Below are 12,624 nucleotides of genomic sequence, written 5' to 3'. Positions count from 1 at the left end.
CGGGGTATAAGACTCATCATGGGACGTATCCCCTCCCCCTCCCCCTCAAGACGTGGAAATCATTGTGTGCGCAATTCTACACATACCCAGGTCTGAAAACGTTCACATGTATCGCCGTGGAGACATATGTGTTACATGACTCATTTTATTGTACTTCTCCTTTAAATGACAGCGCTTCCCCCTGGTGTCTGAGTCTTTGCGAAAGAGAACTATTCCTTTAAATCGCACCAGTGGGCGGAGTCATGGCTCGTTTCCTATATTATCCTATGAGGGGACAATAATAAGTGGCAGCGCCGGCCCCCGATCCAGAGGCAATAACTGTGACTGGCCTCTGTCTCTTGGAAAGCTGGGTGACGATATGACTCAATATACGCCCTTAGCGGTTGTCACCCAGCTTTCCGAGGGTCCAAGGTTTTTATTTTGGGGGATTTTTCGGCTTTACGGGGAAATGTTCATACAAGACCCTGGACTCGTATGTCAGCTATTGCCCAGATGACTCAATGTTTTCACCCGCGTCTCCGGATGTGGTTAACAGGATGCGGCTTTATATAGACTGACCGCACAGCAGAGCCGAGGACGTGTCCCAGAATGCACTGCAGCCGAGCAAGAACAACCGTATAAAGAGGGGGGGGGGGGTCAGAGGCAGCCAGGGGGGGGGGGTATATGTACAGACAGGTAGATAAAGAAATCAGGGGTCTCCATCTTTACGGCGGCGTTAAAACGACAACTCCCAACATGCCCTGACAGCTGGGGGTAGTAGTTTCACACCGCCGGAGAGCCGCAGGTTGGACACGGCTGATATCTGCACAGGAGGTGATATATAATATGTTAGGCTTTGTTCACACCTGCGTCAGTCTTTCCGCTGCTCTGTTCTGTCATAGGAGCAGAACAAAGAAGATACCGGAAGCTCCGAAGCCGTCGCATGACGGACACCAACAGCGCCCGACGGAGTCTATTGACTTTAATGGGTTCCGTCAGGTTTCCGTCACGGTGCCCGTTGTTTTTCTGGACAAAATGGAGCAGCTCCTAACGAGCCGCCAACACAGGCGTGAACAGAAACTCGGTGACAAGCAAGCAATATGGCCCCAGATCTCACCCAACCTTCCTGGACTCCTGAACGGCGGAGTGAGGGGATGTCAATACTGATCTAGACAGATTTACTGCTCAGGAGCCTGGGAAAGCAGAGTGACATCCCCTAAGGGATCTGTACAGCTGCGGTGTTGTCGCAGTGGCTTAGAGAAGGTGGGAGAAGAAAGCAGTGATCTGATTGGTCGCTTTGGGTAACTGTTTTCTCCCAGTACTTTTTTTTTCTGGTAATGGTCCCTTTAAGGCTTCCAGTCCTTGGTAACAGTAACTAGGGAGGGGGGTGTGGCCAGAGAAGCAGGAAGCGCTGTGGCTGCAGGAAGCGGTGGGATCAAATATGGAGCGAAGAATTAACACCGGGGGCAGCACCGACTCCGAAGGTGAGAGATGGGGGGGGGGGACTACAACTCCCAGCCAGACGTAGACTGTTATATGACTACAACTCTCAGCATTCCCTGCTAACGTCATAATCAGCAAGTCCTGTTGTGGAACTACAACTCCCAGCATGTTTCCTAGAGACCAGGCTCCTGTAGCTCCTGCTCGTCCTGTCATGGGTGAAGAGGTTCTGCAGCAGCAGGTGTTATTATGTTACCCGTGTCTTGTATTACAGAGGAGGCGGATGATGTCGGAGCGCCCCCCGAACCCCAAAGGGAGAGCCACTCCCACTGGAGGAACCTGTCCGCCTTCTGGTGCGTATCTGGGGGTCACATACTTATCTGTCGTCCAGTCTTACGTAAATAAAGCTTTGTTGTTGTATAACGTTCTGCAACTTTGTTTTTTAATTCTTCACCATGTTCAAGATCTTTGCTTGCTGTCAGTGAATAATAACGCAGTACAGGCGTCCGTTTAGTGGCGCCTGTCACCGACACATTGCAGCCATTTTGATTTGTATGTAAACGTTCAGGTGTCGGAGCAGTCGCGTCCCCTCTATTACATGGCGAGGGAGGGAAGATGACGCCTGCAAAGCATTGTGGTCCTGAAGATGATGCACGGCATTCTGGGAGATGTAGTACACTGGTGTAAAAACGACATCTCCCACAATGCATTGCTGCAGAGGATCCTCATGACAGAAGCTGAACCAGCAGGGGACGCAACCTGTAAACGAACCAGACAAGATCAGGACTTTGAATGCAGCTCTGGATGTGAGTGGAGTCTGACATGATGAAGCGCGGTTGATCCTGTGATATTCCTTCTCTTAGGTTACTCGGTTTGTGCAACAACTTTGCCTACGTGGTGATGCTGAGCGCTGCACACGACATCCTACGGACGGAGACCAATCAGACCGCAACTGTGAGTGTTCCTTTAAGAGACGTCTGATGGGAGAGGGGTCACTGAGAATTTACTGCTGTGTATGACAATGTCAGCCTCTCCGTTTCCATGATCTCTCTTTGCTGTCAGTGAATGGAAACATTCTTATTTACATCAAGAGGTTGAAAGCCCATCCTGACCGTACACTTCTCACAGCTGAAGGTTTGTTACAATGTATCCAGTCTAGACAAGTCAGGTAAACGCAGCAGCGCAAATCTCTATCCTGTGCTGCACTCCAGGGTGACCTCTCTTGCCTGCACTGATACATTGTAACGAGCCTATCAGCTGTGTGAGCAGGTAGAGCTCACGGCAAGATTTCAGCCTCGAAGTGTAAACAAGAATGTTTCCATTCACTGACAACAAGGACACAGAGAGCAAAATTAGAAGTTATCAAGTGCGCAACAGTAAAAGCCACGGGGGTGTAAGGGCCGAGCTGCTGCCCCCATTTCCTTTCGTTGACCGCGTCTCTTTTCCTTTCTAGCTGAATGTGACAAACTCCAGCAGATACGACTGCAACGAGATCTCCACTGCGGTAAGTACACAGACACTGTAACCTTAAAGGGGGTCTCCGATTTGGACAATCTCTACTAATTAGAAGGGTCCCTTGACAATCAGCTGATCACAAAGTGTCCAACTGCTGGGACCCCCAGCGATCAGCTGTGATCTGGGAGGAAGCCGAGCAGTAAGTGTTCAGTTTCTCTGCAGCGCCACCACAGGGGAAATGAAGTATTGCACAGTTCATGTAAATGTGTTGTGTGTGTAATACAGGACTGCATCATTCCTGATCCTTTACTCTCTCTGTGCTGCAGGCGGTCCTCCTGGCGGATATACTGCCCACACTGATAATAAAGTTTACAGCTCCGTTCTACATCCACCAGATCCCGTACAAGTAAGGGTTAATCCGACCATCATCGCCGTCCCTCCATATATCTGCACAGCTGTGACTGTCTCTCCGGTGTTCCCCCGCTCACCTGCCGTCTCTTCTCAGTTACAGGGTGTCTCTCTGTATCCTCACGGCCGCCGCCAGCTTCTTAATAGTGTCCTTCTCCGCACACGTCGCAGTCAGTCTGCTGGGTGAGATTATAACTGACGGCTGTAAAATATAATCATATAATAATCTATAAACTGTGGACGGAATAAGAAATATATTCATCACCCGATCCCTCAGGTGTGATATTCGCCAGTATCTCGTCTGGTCTAGGAGAAATCACCTTCCTCAGCCTCACCGCTTTCTTCTACAGGTAACCCAACCGTACATAGCAGATATATACTCCTCCATAAGGGGGCAGTGTAATGTACTTATATTCTTGTATATAGGGGCAGTATTATAGCCGTTATATTCTTGTATATAGGAGCAGTATTATAGTAGTTATATTCTTGTATATAGGGGGCAGTATTATAGTAGTTATATTCTTGTATATAGGGGGCAGTATTATAGTATTTATATTCTTGTATATAGGGGGCAGTATTATAGTAGTTATATTCTTGTATATAGGAGGCAGTATTATAGTAGTTATATTCTTGTATATAGGAGCAGTATTATAGTAGTTCTATTCTTGTATATAGGGGGCAGTATTATAGTAGTTATATTCTTGTATATAGGGGCAGTATTATAGTAGTTATATTCTTGTATATAGGAGCAGTATTATAGTAGTTATATTCTTGTATATAGGGGCAGTATTATAGTAGTTCTATTCTTGTATATAGGAGCAGTATTATAGTAGTTCTATTCTTGTATATAGGGGGCAGTATTATAGTAGTTATATTCTTGTATATAGGGAGCAGTATTATAGTAGTTATATTCTTGTATATAGGGGGCAGTATTATAGTAGTTATATTCTTGTATATAGGGGCAGTATTATAGTAGTTATATTCTTGTATATAGGGGCAGTATTATAGCCGTTATATTCTTGTATATAGGAGCAGTATTATAGTAGTTATATTCTTGTATATAGGGGGCAGTATTATAGTAGTTATATTCTTGTATATAGGAGCAGTATTATAGTAGTTATATTCTTGTATATAGGAGCAGTATTATAGTAGTTATATTCTTGTATATAGGAGCAGTATTATAGTAGTTATATTCTTGTATATAGGGGGCAGTATTATAGTAGTTATATTCTTGTATATAGGGGGCAGTATTATAGTAGTTATATTATTGTATATAGGGGGCAGTATTATAGTAGTTATATTCTTGTATATAGGAGCAGTATTATAGTAGTTATATTCTTGTATATAGGAGCAGTATTATAGTAGTTATATTCTTGTATATAGGGGCAGTATTATAGTTGTTATATTCTTGTATATAGGGGCAGTATTATAGTAGTTATATTCTTGTATATAGGAGCAGTATTATAGTAGTTATATTCTTGTATAAAGGGAGCAGTATTATAGTAGTTATATTCTTGTATATAGGGGGCAGTATTATAGTAGTTATATTCTTGTATAAAGGGAGCAGTATTATAGTAGTTATATTCTTGTATATAGGAGAAGTATTATAGTAGTTATGTTCTTGTATATGGGGGCAGTATTATAGTAGTTATATTCTTGTATATAGGGGCAGTATTATAGTAGTTATATTCTTGTATATAGGAGGCAGTATTATAGTAGTTATATTCTTGTATATAGGGGCAGTATTACAGTAGTTATATTCTTGTATATAGGGGGCAGTATTATAGTAGTTATATTATTGTATATAGGAGCAGTATTATACGAGTTATATTCTTGTATATAGGGGCAGTATTATAGTAGTTATATTCTTGTATATAGGGGCAGTATTATAGTAGTTATATTCTTGTATATAGGGGGCAGTATTATAGTAGTTATATTCTTGTATATAGGAGCAGTATTATAGTAGTTATATTCTTGTATATAGGGGCAGTATTACAGTAGTTATATTCTTGTATATAGGGGGCAGTATTATAGTAGTTATATTATTGTATATAGGAGCAGTATTATACGAGTTATATTCTTGTATATAGGGGCAGTATTATAGTAGTTATATTCTTGTATATAGGGGCAGTATTATAGTAGTTATATTCTTGTATATAGGGGGCAGTATTATAGTAGTTATATTCTTGTATATAGGAGCAGTATTATAGTAGTTATATTCTTGTATATAGGAGCAGTATTATAGTAATTATATTCTTGTATAAAGGGAGCAGTATTATAGTAGTTATATTCTTGTATATGGGGGCAGTATTATAGTAGTTATATTCTTGTATATAGGGGGCAGTATTATAGTAGTTATATTCTTGTATATAGGGGCAGTATTATAGTAGTTATATTCTTGTATATAGGGGGCAGTATTATAGTAGTTATATTCTTGTATATAGGGGCAGTATTATAGTAGTTATATTCTTGTATATAGGGGGCAGTATTATAGTAGTTATATTCTTGTATATAGGGGCAGTATTATAGTAGTTATATTCTTGTATATAGGAGCAGTATTATAGTAGTTATATTCTTGTATATAGGAGCAGTATTATAGTAGTTATATTCTTGTATATAGGGGCAGTATTATAGTAGTTATATTCTTGTATATAGGGGCAGTATTATAGTAGTTATATTCTTGTATATAGGGGCAGTATTATAGTAGTTATATTCTTGTATATAGGGGCAGTATTATAGTAGTTATATTCTTGTATATAGGAGCAGTATTATAGTAGTTATATTCTTGTATATAGGAGCAGTATTATAGTAGATATATTCTTGTATATAGGGCAGTATTATAGTAGTTATATTCTTGTATATAGGGGGCAGTATTATAGTAGTTATATTCTTGTATATGGGAGGCAGTATTATAGTAGTTATATTCTTGTATATAGGAGCAGTATTATAGTAGTTATATTCTTGTATATAAGAGCAGTATTGTAGTAGTTATATTCTTGTATATAGGAGCAGTATTATAGTAGTTATATTCTTCTATATAGGAGGCAGTATTATAGTAGTTATATTCTTGTATATAGGGAGCAGTATTATAGTAGTTATATTCTTGTATATATGGGGCAGTATTATAGTAGTTATATTCTTGTATATAGGAGCAGTATTATAGTAGTTATATTCTTGTATATAGGAGCAGTATTATAGTAGTTATATTCTTGTATATAGGGGCAGTATTATAGTAGTTATATTCTTGTATATAGGAGCAGTATTATAGTAGTTATATTCTTGTATATAGGGCAGTATTATAGTAGTTATATTCTTGTATATAGAGGGAAGTATTATAGTAGTTATATTCTTTTATATGGGAGGCAGTATTATAGTAGTTATATTCTTGTATATAGGGGGCAGTATTATAGTAGTTATATTCTTGTATATAGGGGCAGTATTATAGTAGTTATATTCTTGTATATAGGAGCAGTATTATAGTAGTTATATTCTTGTATATAGGAGCAGTATTATAGTAGTTATATTCTTGTATATAGGAGCAGTATTATAGTAGTTATATTCTTCTATATAGGAGGCAGTATTATAGTAGTTATATTCTTGTATATAGGGAGCAGTATTATAGTAGTTATATTCCTGTATATATGGGGCAGTATTATAGTAGTTATATTCTTGTATATATGGGGCAGTATTATAGTAGTTATATTCTTTTATATATGGGGCAGTATTATAGTAGTTATATTCTTGTATATAGGGGCAATATTATAGTAGTTATATTCTTGTATATAGGGAGCAGTATTATAGTAGTTATATTCTTGTATATAGGGGCAGTATTATAGTAGTTATATTCTTGTATATAGGGGCAGTATTATAGTAGTTATATTCTTGTATATAGGGGCAGTATTATAGTAGTTATATTCTTGTATATAGGGACAGTATTATAGTAGTTATATTCTTGTATATAGGAGCAGTATTATAGTAGTTATATTCTTGTATATAGGAGGCAGTATTATGGTAGTTATATTCTTGTATATAGGAGCAGTATTATAGTAGTTATATTCTTGTATATAGGGGCAGTATTATAGTAGTTATATTCTTGTATATAGGGGGCAGTATTATAGTAGTTATATTCTTGTATATAGAGGGCAGTATTATAGTAGTTATATTCTTGTATATAGGAGCAGTATTATAGTAGTTATATTCTTGTATATAGGAGGCAGTATTATAGTAGTTATATTCTTGTATATAGGAGGCAGTATTATGGTAGTTATATTCTTGTATATAGGAGCAGTATTATAGTAGTTATATTCTTGTATATAGGGGCAGTATTATAGTAGTTATATTCTTGTATATAGGGGGCAGTATTATAGTAGTTATATTCTTGTATATAGAGGGCAGTATTATAGTAGTTATATTCTTGTATATAGGAGCAGTATTATAGTAGTTATATTCTTGTATATAGGAGGCAGTATTATAGTAGTTATATTCTTGTATATAGGAGGCAGTATTATAGTAGTTATATTCTTGTATATAGGGGGCAGTATTATAGTAGTTATATTCTTGTATATAGGAGCAGTATTATAGTAGTTATATTCTTGTATATAGGGGGCAGTATTATAGTAGTTATATTCTTGTATATAGGGGGCAGTATTATAGTAGTTATATTCTTGTATATAGGAGCAGTATTATAGTAGTTATATTCTTGTATATAGAGGGCAGTATTATAGTAGTTATATTCTTGTATATAGGAGCAGTATTATAGTAGTTATATTCTTGTATATAGGGGGCAGTATTATAGTAGTTACATTCTTGTATATAGGGGGTAGTATTATAGTAGTTATATTCTTGTATATAGGAGGCAGTATTATAGTAGTTATATTCTTGTATATAGGGGCAGTATTATAGTAGTTATATTCTTGTATATAGGGGGCAGTATTATAGTAGTTATATTCATGTATATAGGAGCAGTATTATAGTAGGTATATTCCTGTATATAGGGGCAGTATTATAGTAGTTATAGTCTTGTATATAGGGAGCAGTATTATAGTAGTTATATTCTTGTATATAGGGGGCAGTATTATAGTAGTTATATTCTTGTATATAGGAGGCAGTATTATAGTAGTTATATTCTTGTATATAGGGGGCAGTATTATAGTAGTTATATTCTTGTATATAGGGGGCAGTATTATAGTAGTTATATTCTTGTATATAGGACCAGTATTATAGTAGTTATATTCTTGTATATAAGGGGCAGTATTATAGTAGTTATATTCTTGTATATGGGTCAGTATTATAGTAGTTATATTCTTGTATATAGGGGCAGTATTATAGTAGTTATATTCTTGTATATAGGAGGCAGTATTATAGTAGTTATATTCTTGTATATAGGAGCAGTATTATAGTAGTTATATTCTTGTATATAGGAGGCAGTATTATAGTAGTTATATTCTTGTATATAGGGGGCAGTATATTGTAGTTTTATTCTTGTATATAGGGGGCAGTATATTGTATTTCCTGTCCTTTCTCCCTTTGACTTGTGTTCTGCAGTGATGTGGTCTCATACTGGTCTTCTGGTACTGGTGGTGCTGGGATCCTGGGTGCCCTTTCTTACCTGGGTCTTACAGAGGCCGGTCTTTCTCCCCGGGACTCCCTATTGGTGATGCTTATTATCCCGGCTCTGCTTTTGATAAGGTGAGTTGGAGGGAGAGATGATGATACTGATGGGTATTATTATGTAGGTGGGTTTGCAGTATTATAATTCACTTTCTGTCTCCACATCGTCCTCAGTCGGTCTGTACATCGGTAATCCGCACTCACCACTTTATGTCTCTTGTTTGCTTTCTCTTCTTTCTGACAGTTATTTTGTCCTCCTGCTCCCCCCGTCATCTCTCCCACGATGGAAGTTTCCCGCAGGTTATAGTTCAGCGGACATGTCTGACCAACGTCCCCTATTAGATGAACCCTCACCTCGAAAGACAGGTAATGGGGCCGGGCACCTCCTGGGACAGGTGCGGTGCTAGAACGGACTATGCTCACTCTCGTTTTGCTGTTTTTCTCCATTTCTTGCAGAGAGAAGCCCTCATCCGACAATGGCTGACAAGTGGAAGATCGTTAAGGTCAGGGAAGAGATGTGGATGTACTTGTAGATTTATTCTGAAGGCAGAACTTGGGGGACTGTGGCTTTGGGGTGATTCGCTTGGCCAGTTGATTATATCTGTTGTGTATATAGGAGATATGTACAGGGTTATGCTGGTATGACCCAGAGTAGCACAGACCCTCATACATACAATATTCTGTATATATACTGTGTACACTCCTATATACTCTGCTCATGTGTCCTCCATACTTGCCTTATTTCATAGTCTCTCCTGAAGTACATGTTCCCCCTGTCCCTCGTCTACTTTGCTGAATACTTCATAAACCAGGGCCTGGTAAGTGGAGAATTCAGAGTGTGCCGGATATTATGAGCAGGTTGGTGCGGGTGCACTTGTATAACTTTCTTCCTTTCCGTTCCTTCCAGTATGAGTTGATTTATTTTCCGAACATCAAGATGAGCCACTCTGAGCAATATCGATGGTAAGTAGGCACAGCAAAGTGATCTCCATCAGGAGGTATAGTAGGTCTTGGATTTGGCCATTCAATAACTTGGTGAGAAAGGGTTAAATAATAATTTTTATTTTGCTACATTATATGAGGGCTTAATCTGCAGCATGATGTCTTCCCTATAATCAAACGCTTTACCTCCCTTCACCTAAGCTTTGATTTACAATACTAAACGGTGGAACCGTAATGGGGTGAAATCTAAGGCCTGATCCGATTCTGTCTGTGAGGAGAGTGTGGCACCTTATTTGCGATGGATTGTCCCCTTCCCCAAGATCAGCAGCTCTAAAGAGTAATGATATCAGCTCCCAAAACCCTGATGATGACTCTATACATGTAGGATCAGGGCAGGGGTTAAGTGATACCCCATCACGGTTCCTCCGTCGAATAGTCTTTATGCGACAACATCTGTCTGTATATCCTATTAGGGTATATGGATGTCATAGAGGGGTGTGGCCCGCTCCGGACCCCCCTCTATGAGCGAGCATAGAGAGACACAGACTGAAGTTGACCATGTATTATTCAGTTAGTCATTCATCATTCATTCCTGCGGAAGAAATTTCTAGTTAGGCAAGGCTTCTGGATCTAAAGCGGCAGGTGCAATCTGAAATTGTGAGTCAAAGTGGAGTGAGGAGGGAGACTCTGTGCTTGGCCCACCTTCCACGATCTACCTGCCAATGACATGTCCTGCCCCTATGACATCCGCCATGATATCTCCCTCAGGTACCAGATGCTGTACCAGTCTGGTGTGTTTCTATCTCGATCCTCAGTCCGATGCTTTAAGATCAGACGCATCTGGATCCTCGCTTGTATTCAGGTAATTTGCCTTCGCTTAGTCCGGGCGAGACGTCTCTTTGTGTCTATAATAACATTGCTGATTTGCACCCTTAGTCTGGAATCGCCATCTTTCTTCTCGTTGGCGTGGCATATTTATTCCTCCCGAGTCTGACGCTGGCTGGGATCTTCTTGATTATCCTATTCGAGGGTCTGCTCGGAGGCGCAGCGTACGTCAACACTTTCAACAACATTGCGGTCGAGGTGAGTCCGCTTGCGTTGACAGCGGCCGCTGCGGGCAGTACGATGTTTTATTCGTGGTGTTGTTCGATAACCTTTTCCCGTCACCCACAGAGTAAACCTGAAGACCAGGAATTCGCCATGTCCGTTGCCTGCGTGTCGGACACCCTGGGTATATCGCTGTCCGGAGCCATTGCCATACCCGTCCACAATTACTTCTGTGGCCTTAAATGATGTCGTCCATCTTCGCTGCCCGGAGGTCGGGACCAATAGGAGACGTCTGTAGGATATTCCTATATGGCGGATCCTTTATATCGCCATACACTACCACTAAGGTCTCACATGCCGGTGCAGCAACAATGTGACAACTATGTGACAATCAATAACGTGGCGTGGACACGGTACAACTTCTCAGATCCTGTTTATCAGTCACATGACTTAAAGGGGTTAGTCCAGAATAAGATAAACATGGCGGCTTTCTTCTAAAAACAGCGCCATACCCGTCTACAGGTTGTTTCTGGTATTGCAGCTTAGCTTCATTAAAGAGAATGGGTCTGAGCTGCAATACCACACACAACCTGTGTAGAAATGTGGTGCTGCAGCTGTTTTTCCTAATCCTGGACAGCCCCTTTAAGTATAGTCAAATGCTGACTCTCCAGCCTTATTTTTGGGGGGGTTCTAACGAAGTGGGATACTAAACCTGTTTATAAATAATAGCTGAGATTACCCCCTGCAGGTCACACTCAGTATTGCAGCATATAAAATGTAACTGCCCTCTATCAGGGCTATACTGTAAAGAGCGACGGTTCAGATACGGCATTGCCGGAGCGGGAGTCTGCAAATAATATATGTTTTGGCAACGCAACCAATGCCATTTCCATTCTCCGGCAACATGTGATAATTGAGGCGTGAGGCACAGCGGGTCTCATACCTCAGTGATGTCTGGTTCTTGGTGAATGACCGCGGGTACTCTCACGTAACGAGCGATGTTCTCATATGTCGTTAAATTTCCGTTACTGCCGCGTTGAATGTTTTTTTCGTTACGTTTTGTTGAATTTCCGTGTTTAGAGAATTGTAAGGATCCAAATGATGTAATAATTGTAAATATTCCGATGATTTTATCGATGAGATTTTAGCTGCGTTGGATTATAATTTATATATGGGGGCGGGGGGGGGGATTTACATTGTTGGGGTGAACATGTGACCGCGCTGTTTTAAACATTAAAAGAAAGTGACGGCGGCGACTTCTGGTCTCTGGAAAAGTTTTATTCTTATTAAATGAGTCCTGAGAAAATGAGAAAGAAGAATCGGAATACAAGACGGCGCGGCACAACTTCTCCCGCATTCAGCCATAACAGTTAAGCCTCGTTATGTTGGCGCCTGACATGGGGGGGGGGGATATATTGGGGGTGTACGTTCTGCAGCAAGCGATCAGTCAGTTCTTGATGTTGGAAGCAGGAAAAATAGAGAAGTGAAAAGATCTGAGGGACTGTGACAAGCGCCAAATTGTGATGTGTAGAGGACTGGGTCAGAGCTTCTCCAGAACGGCCGGTCCTGTGGGGCGTTCTCCCGGTCCTGTGGGGCGTTCTCCCGGTCCTGTGGGGCGTTCTCCTGGTCTTGTGCTCCCAGTATGCAGTGGTTAGTACCTAACAAAAGTGGACCAAGGAAGGACAACCGGAGACGGTCATGGGCGCCCAGGGATCATTGATCTGTGTGGGAGGGAAGGGTAGC

General features: G+C 40.3%; 1 protein-coding gene across 1 annotated transcript; it reads left to right on the top strand.

Moving 5' to 3' along the window:
* Positions 1-1,345: 1,345 nt before the first annotated feature.
* CLN3 (CLN3 lysosomal/endosomal transmembrane protein, battenin) lies at positions 1,346-12,057 on the top strand. Its single transcript, XM_075830836.1, has 15 exons — positions 1,346-1,463; positions 1,694-1,772; positions 2,283-2,373; positions 2,873-2,923; positions 3,201-3,280; positions 3,380-3,465; positions 3,560-3,632; positions 8,827-8,970; positions 9,137-9,258; positions 9,349-9,395; positions 9,642-9,710; positions 9,800-9,855; positions 10,603-10,696; positions 10,771-10,917; positions 11,008-12,057. The coding sequence occupies exons 1-15, from the start codon at positions 1,421-1,423 to the stop codon at positions 11,125-11,127; spliced, it is 1,302 nt and encodes a 433-aa protein (XP_075686951.1). The 5' UTR covers positions 1,346-1,420; the 3' UTR covers positions 11,128-12,057.
* The last annotated feature ends 567 nt before the right edge of the window (positions 12,058-12,624 follow it).

This window comes from Rhinoderma darwinii, chromosome 6 (assembly GCF_050947455.1).
Source record: "Rhinoderma darwinii isolate aRhiDar2 chromosome 6, aRhiDar2.hap1, whole genome shotgun sequence".
In the NCBI taxonomy this organism is placed as follows: domain Eukaryota; kingdom Metazoa; phylum Chordata; class Amphibia; order Anura; family Rhinodermatidae; genus Rhinoderma; species Rhinoderma darwinii.
The sequence above is the reverse complement of the archived record's forward strand: the minus strand, read 5'-3'. Positions and strand labels throughout refer to the sequence as shown.

What these genes read in the sequence shown, in the direction of transcription:
- CLN3 (XM_075830836.1), top strand. Translation starts at nt 1,421, where the DNA reads ATGGAGCGAAGAATTAACACCGGGGGCAGCACCGACTCCGAAG. An exon ending in CGTCGCAGTCAGTCTGCTGG is followed by an intron (nt 3,466 to 3,559) that starts GTGAGATTATAA and finishes CCGATCCCTCAG; the next exon opens with GTGTGATATTCGCCAGTATC. An exon ending in CTCACCGCTTTCTTCTACAG is followed by an intron (nt 3,633 to 8,826) that starts GTAACCCAACCG and finishes TGTGTTCTGCAG; the next exon opens with TGATGTGGTCTCATACTGGT.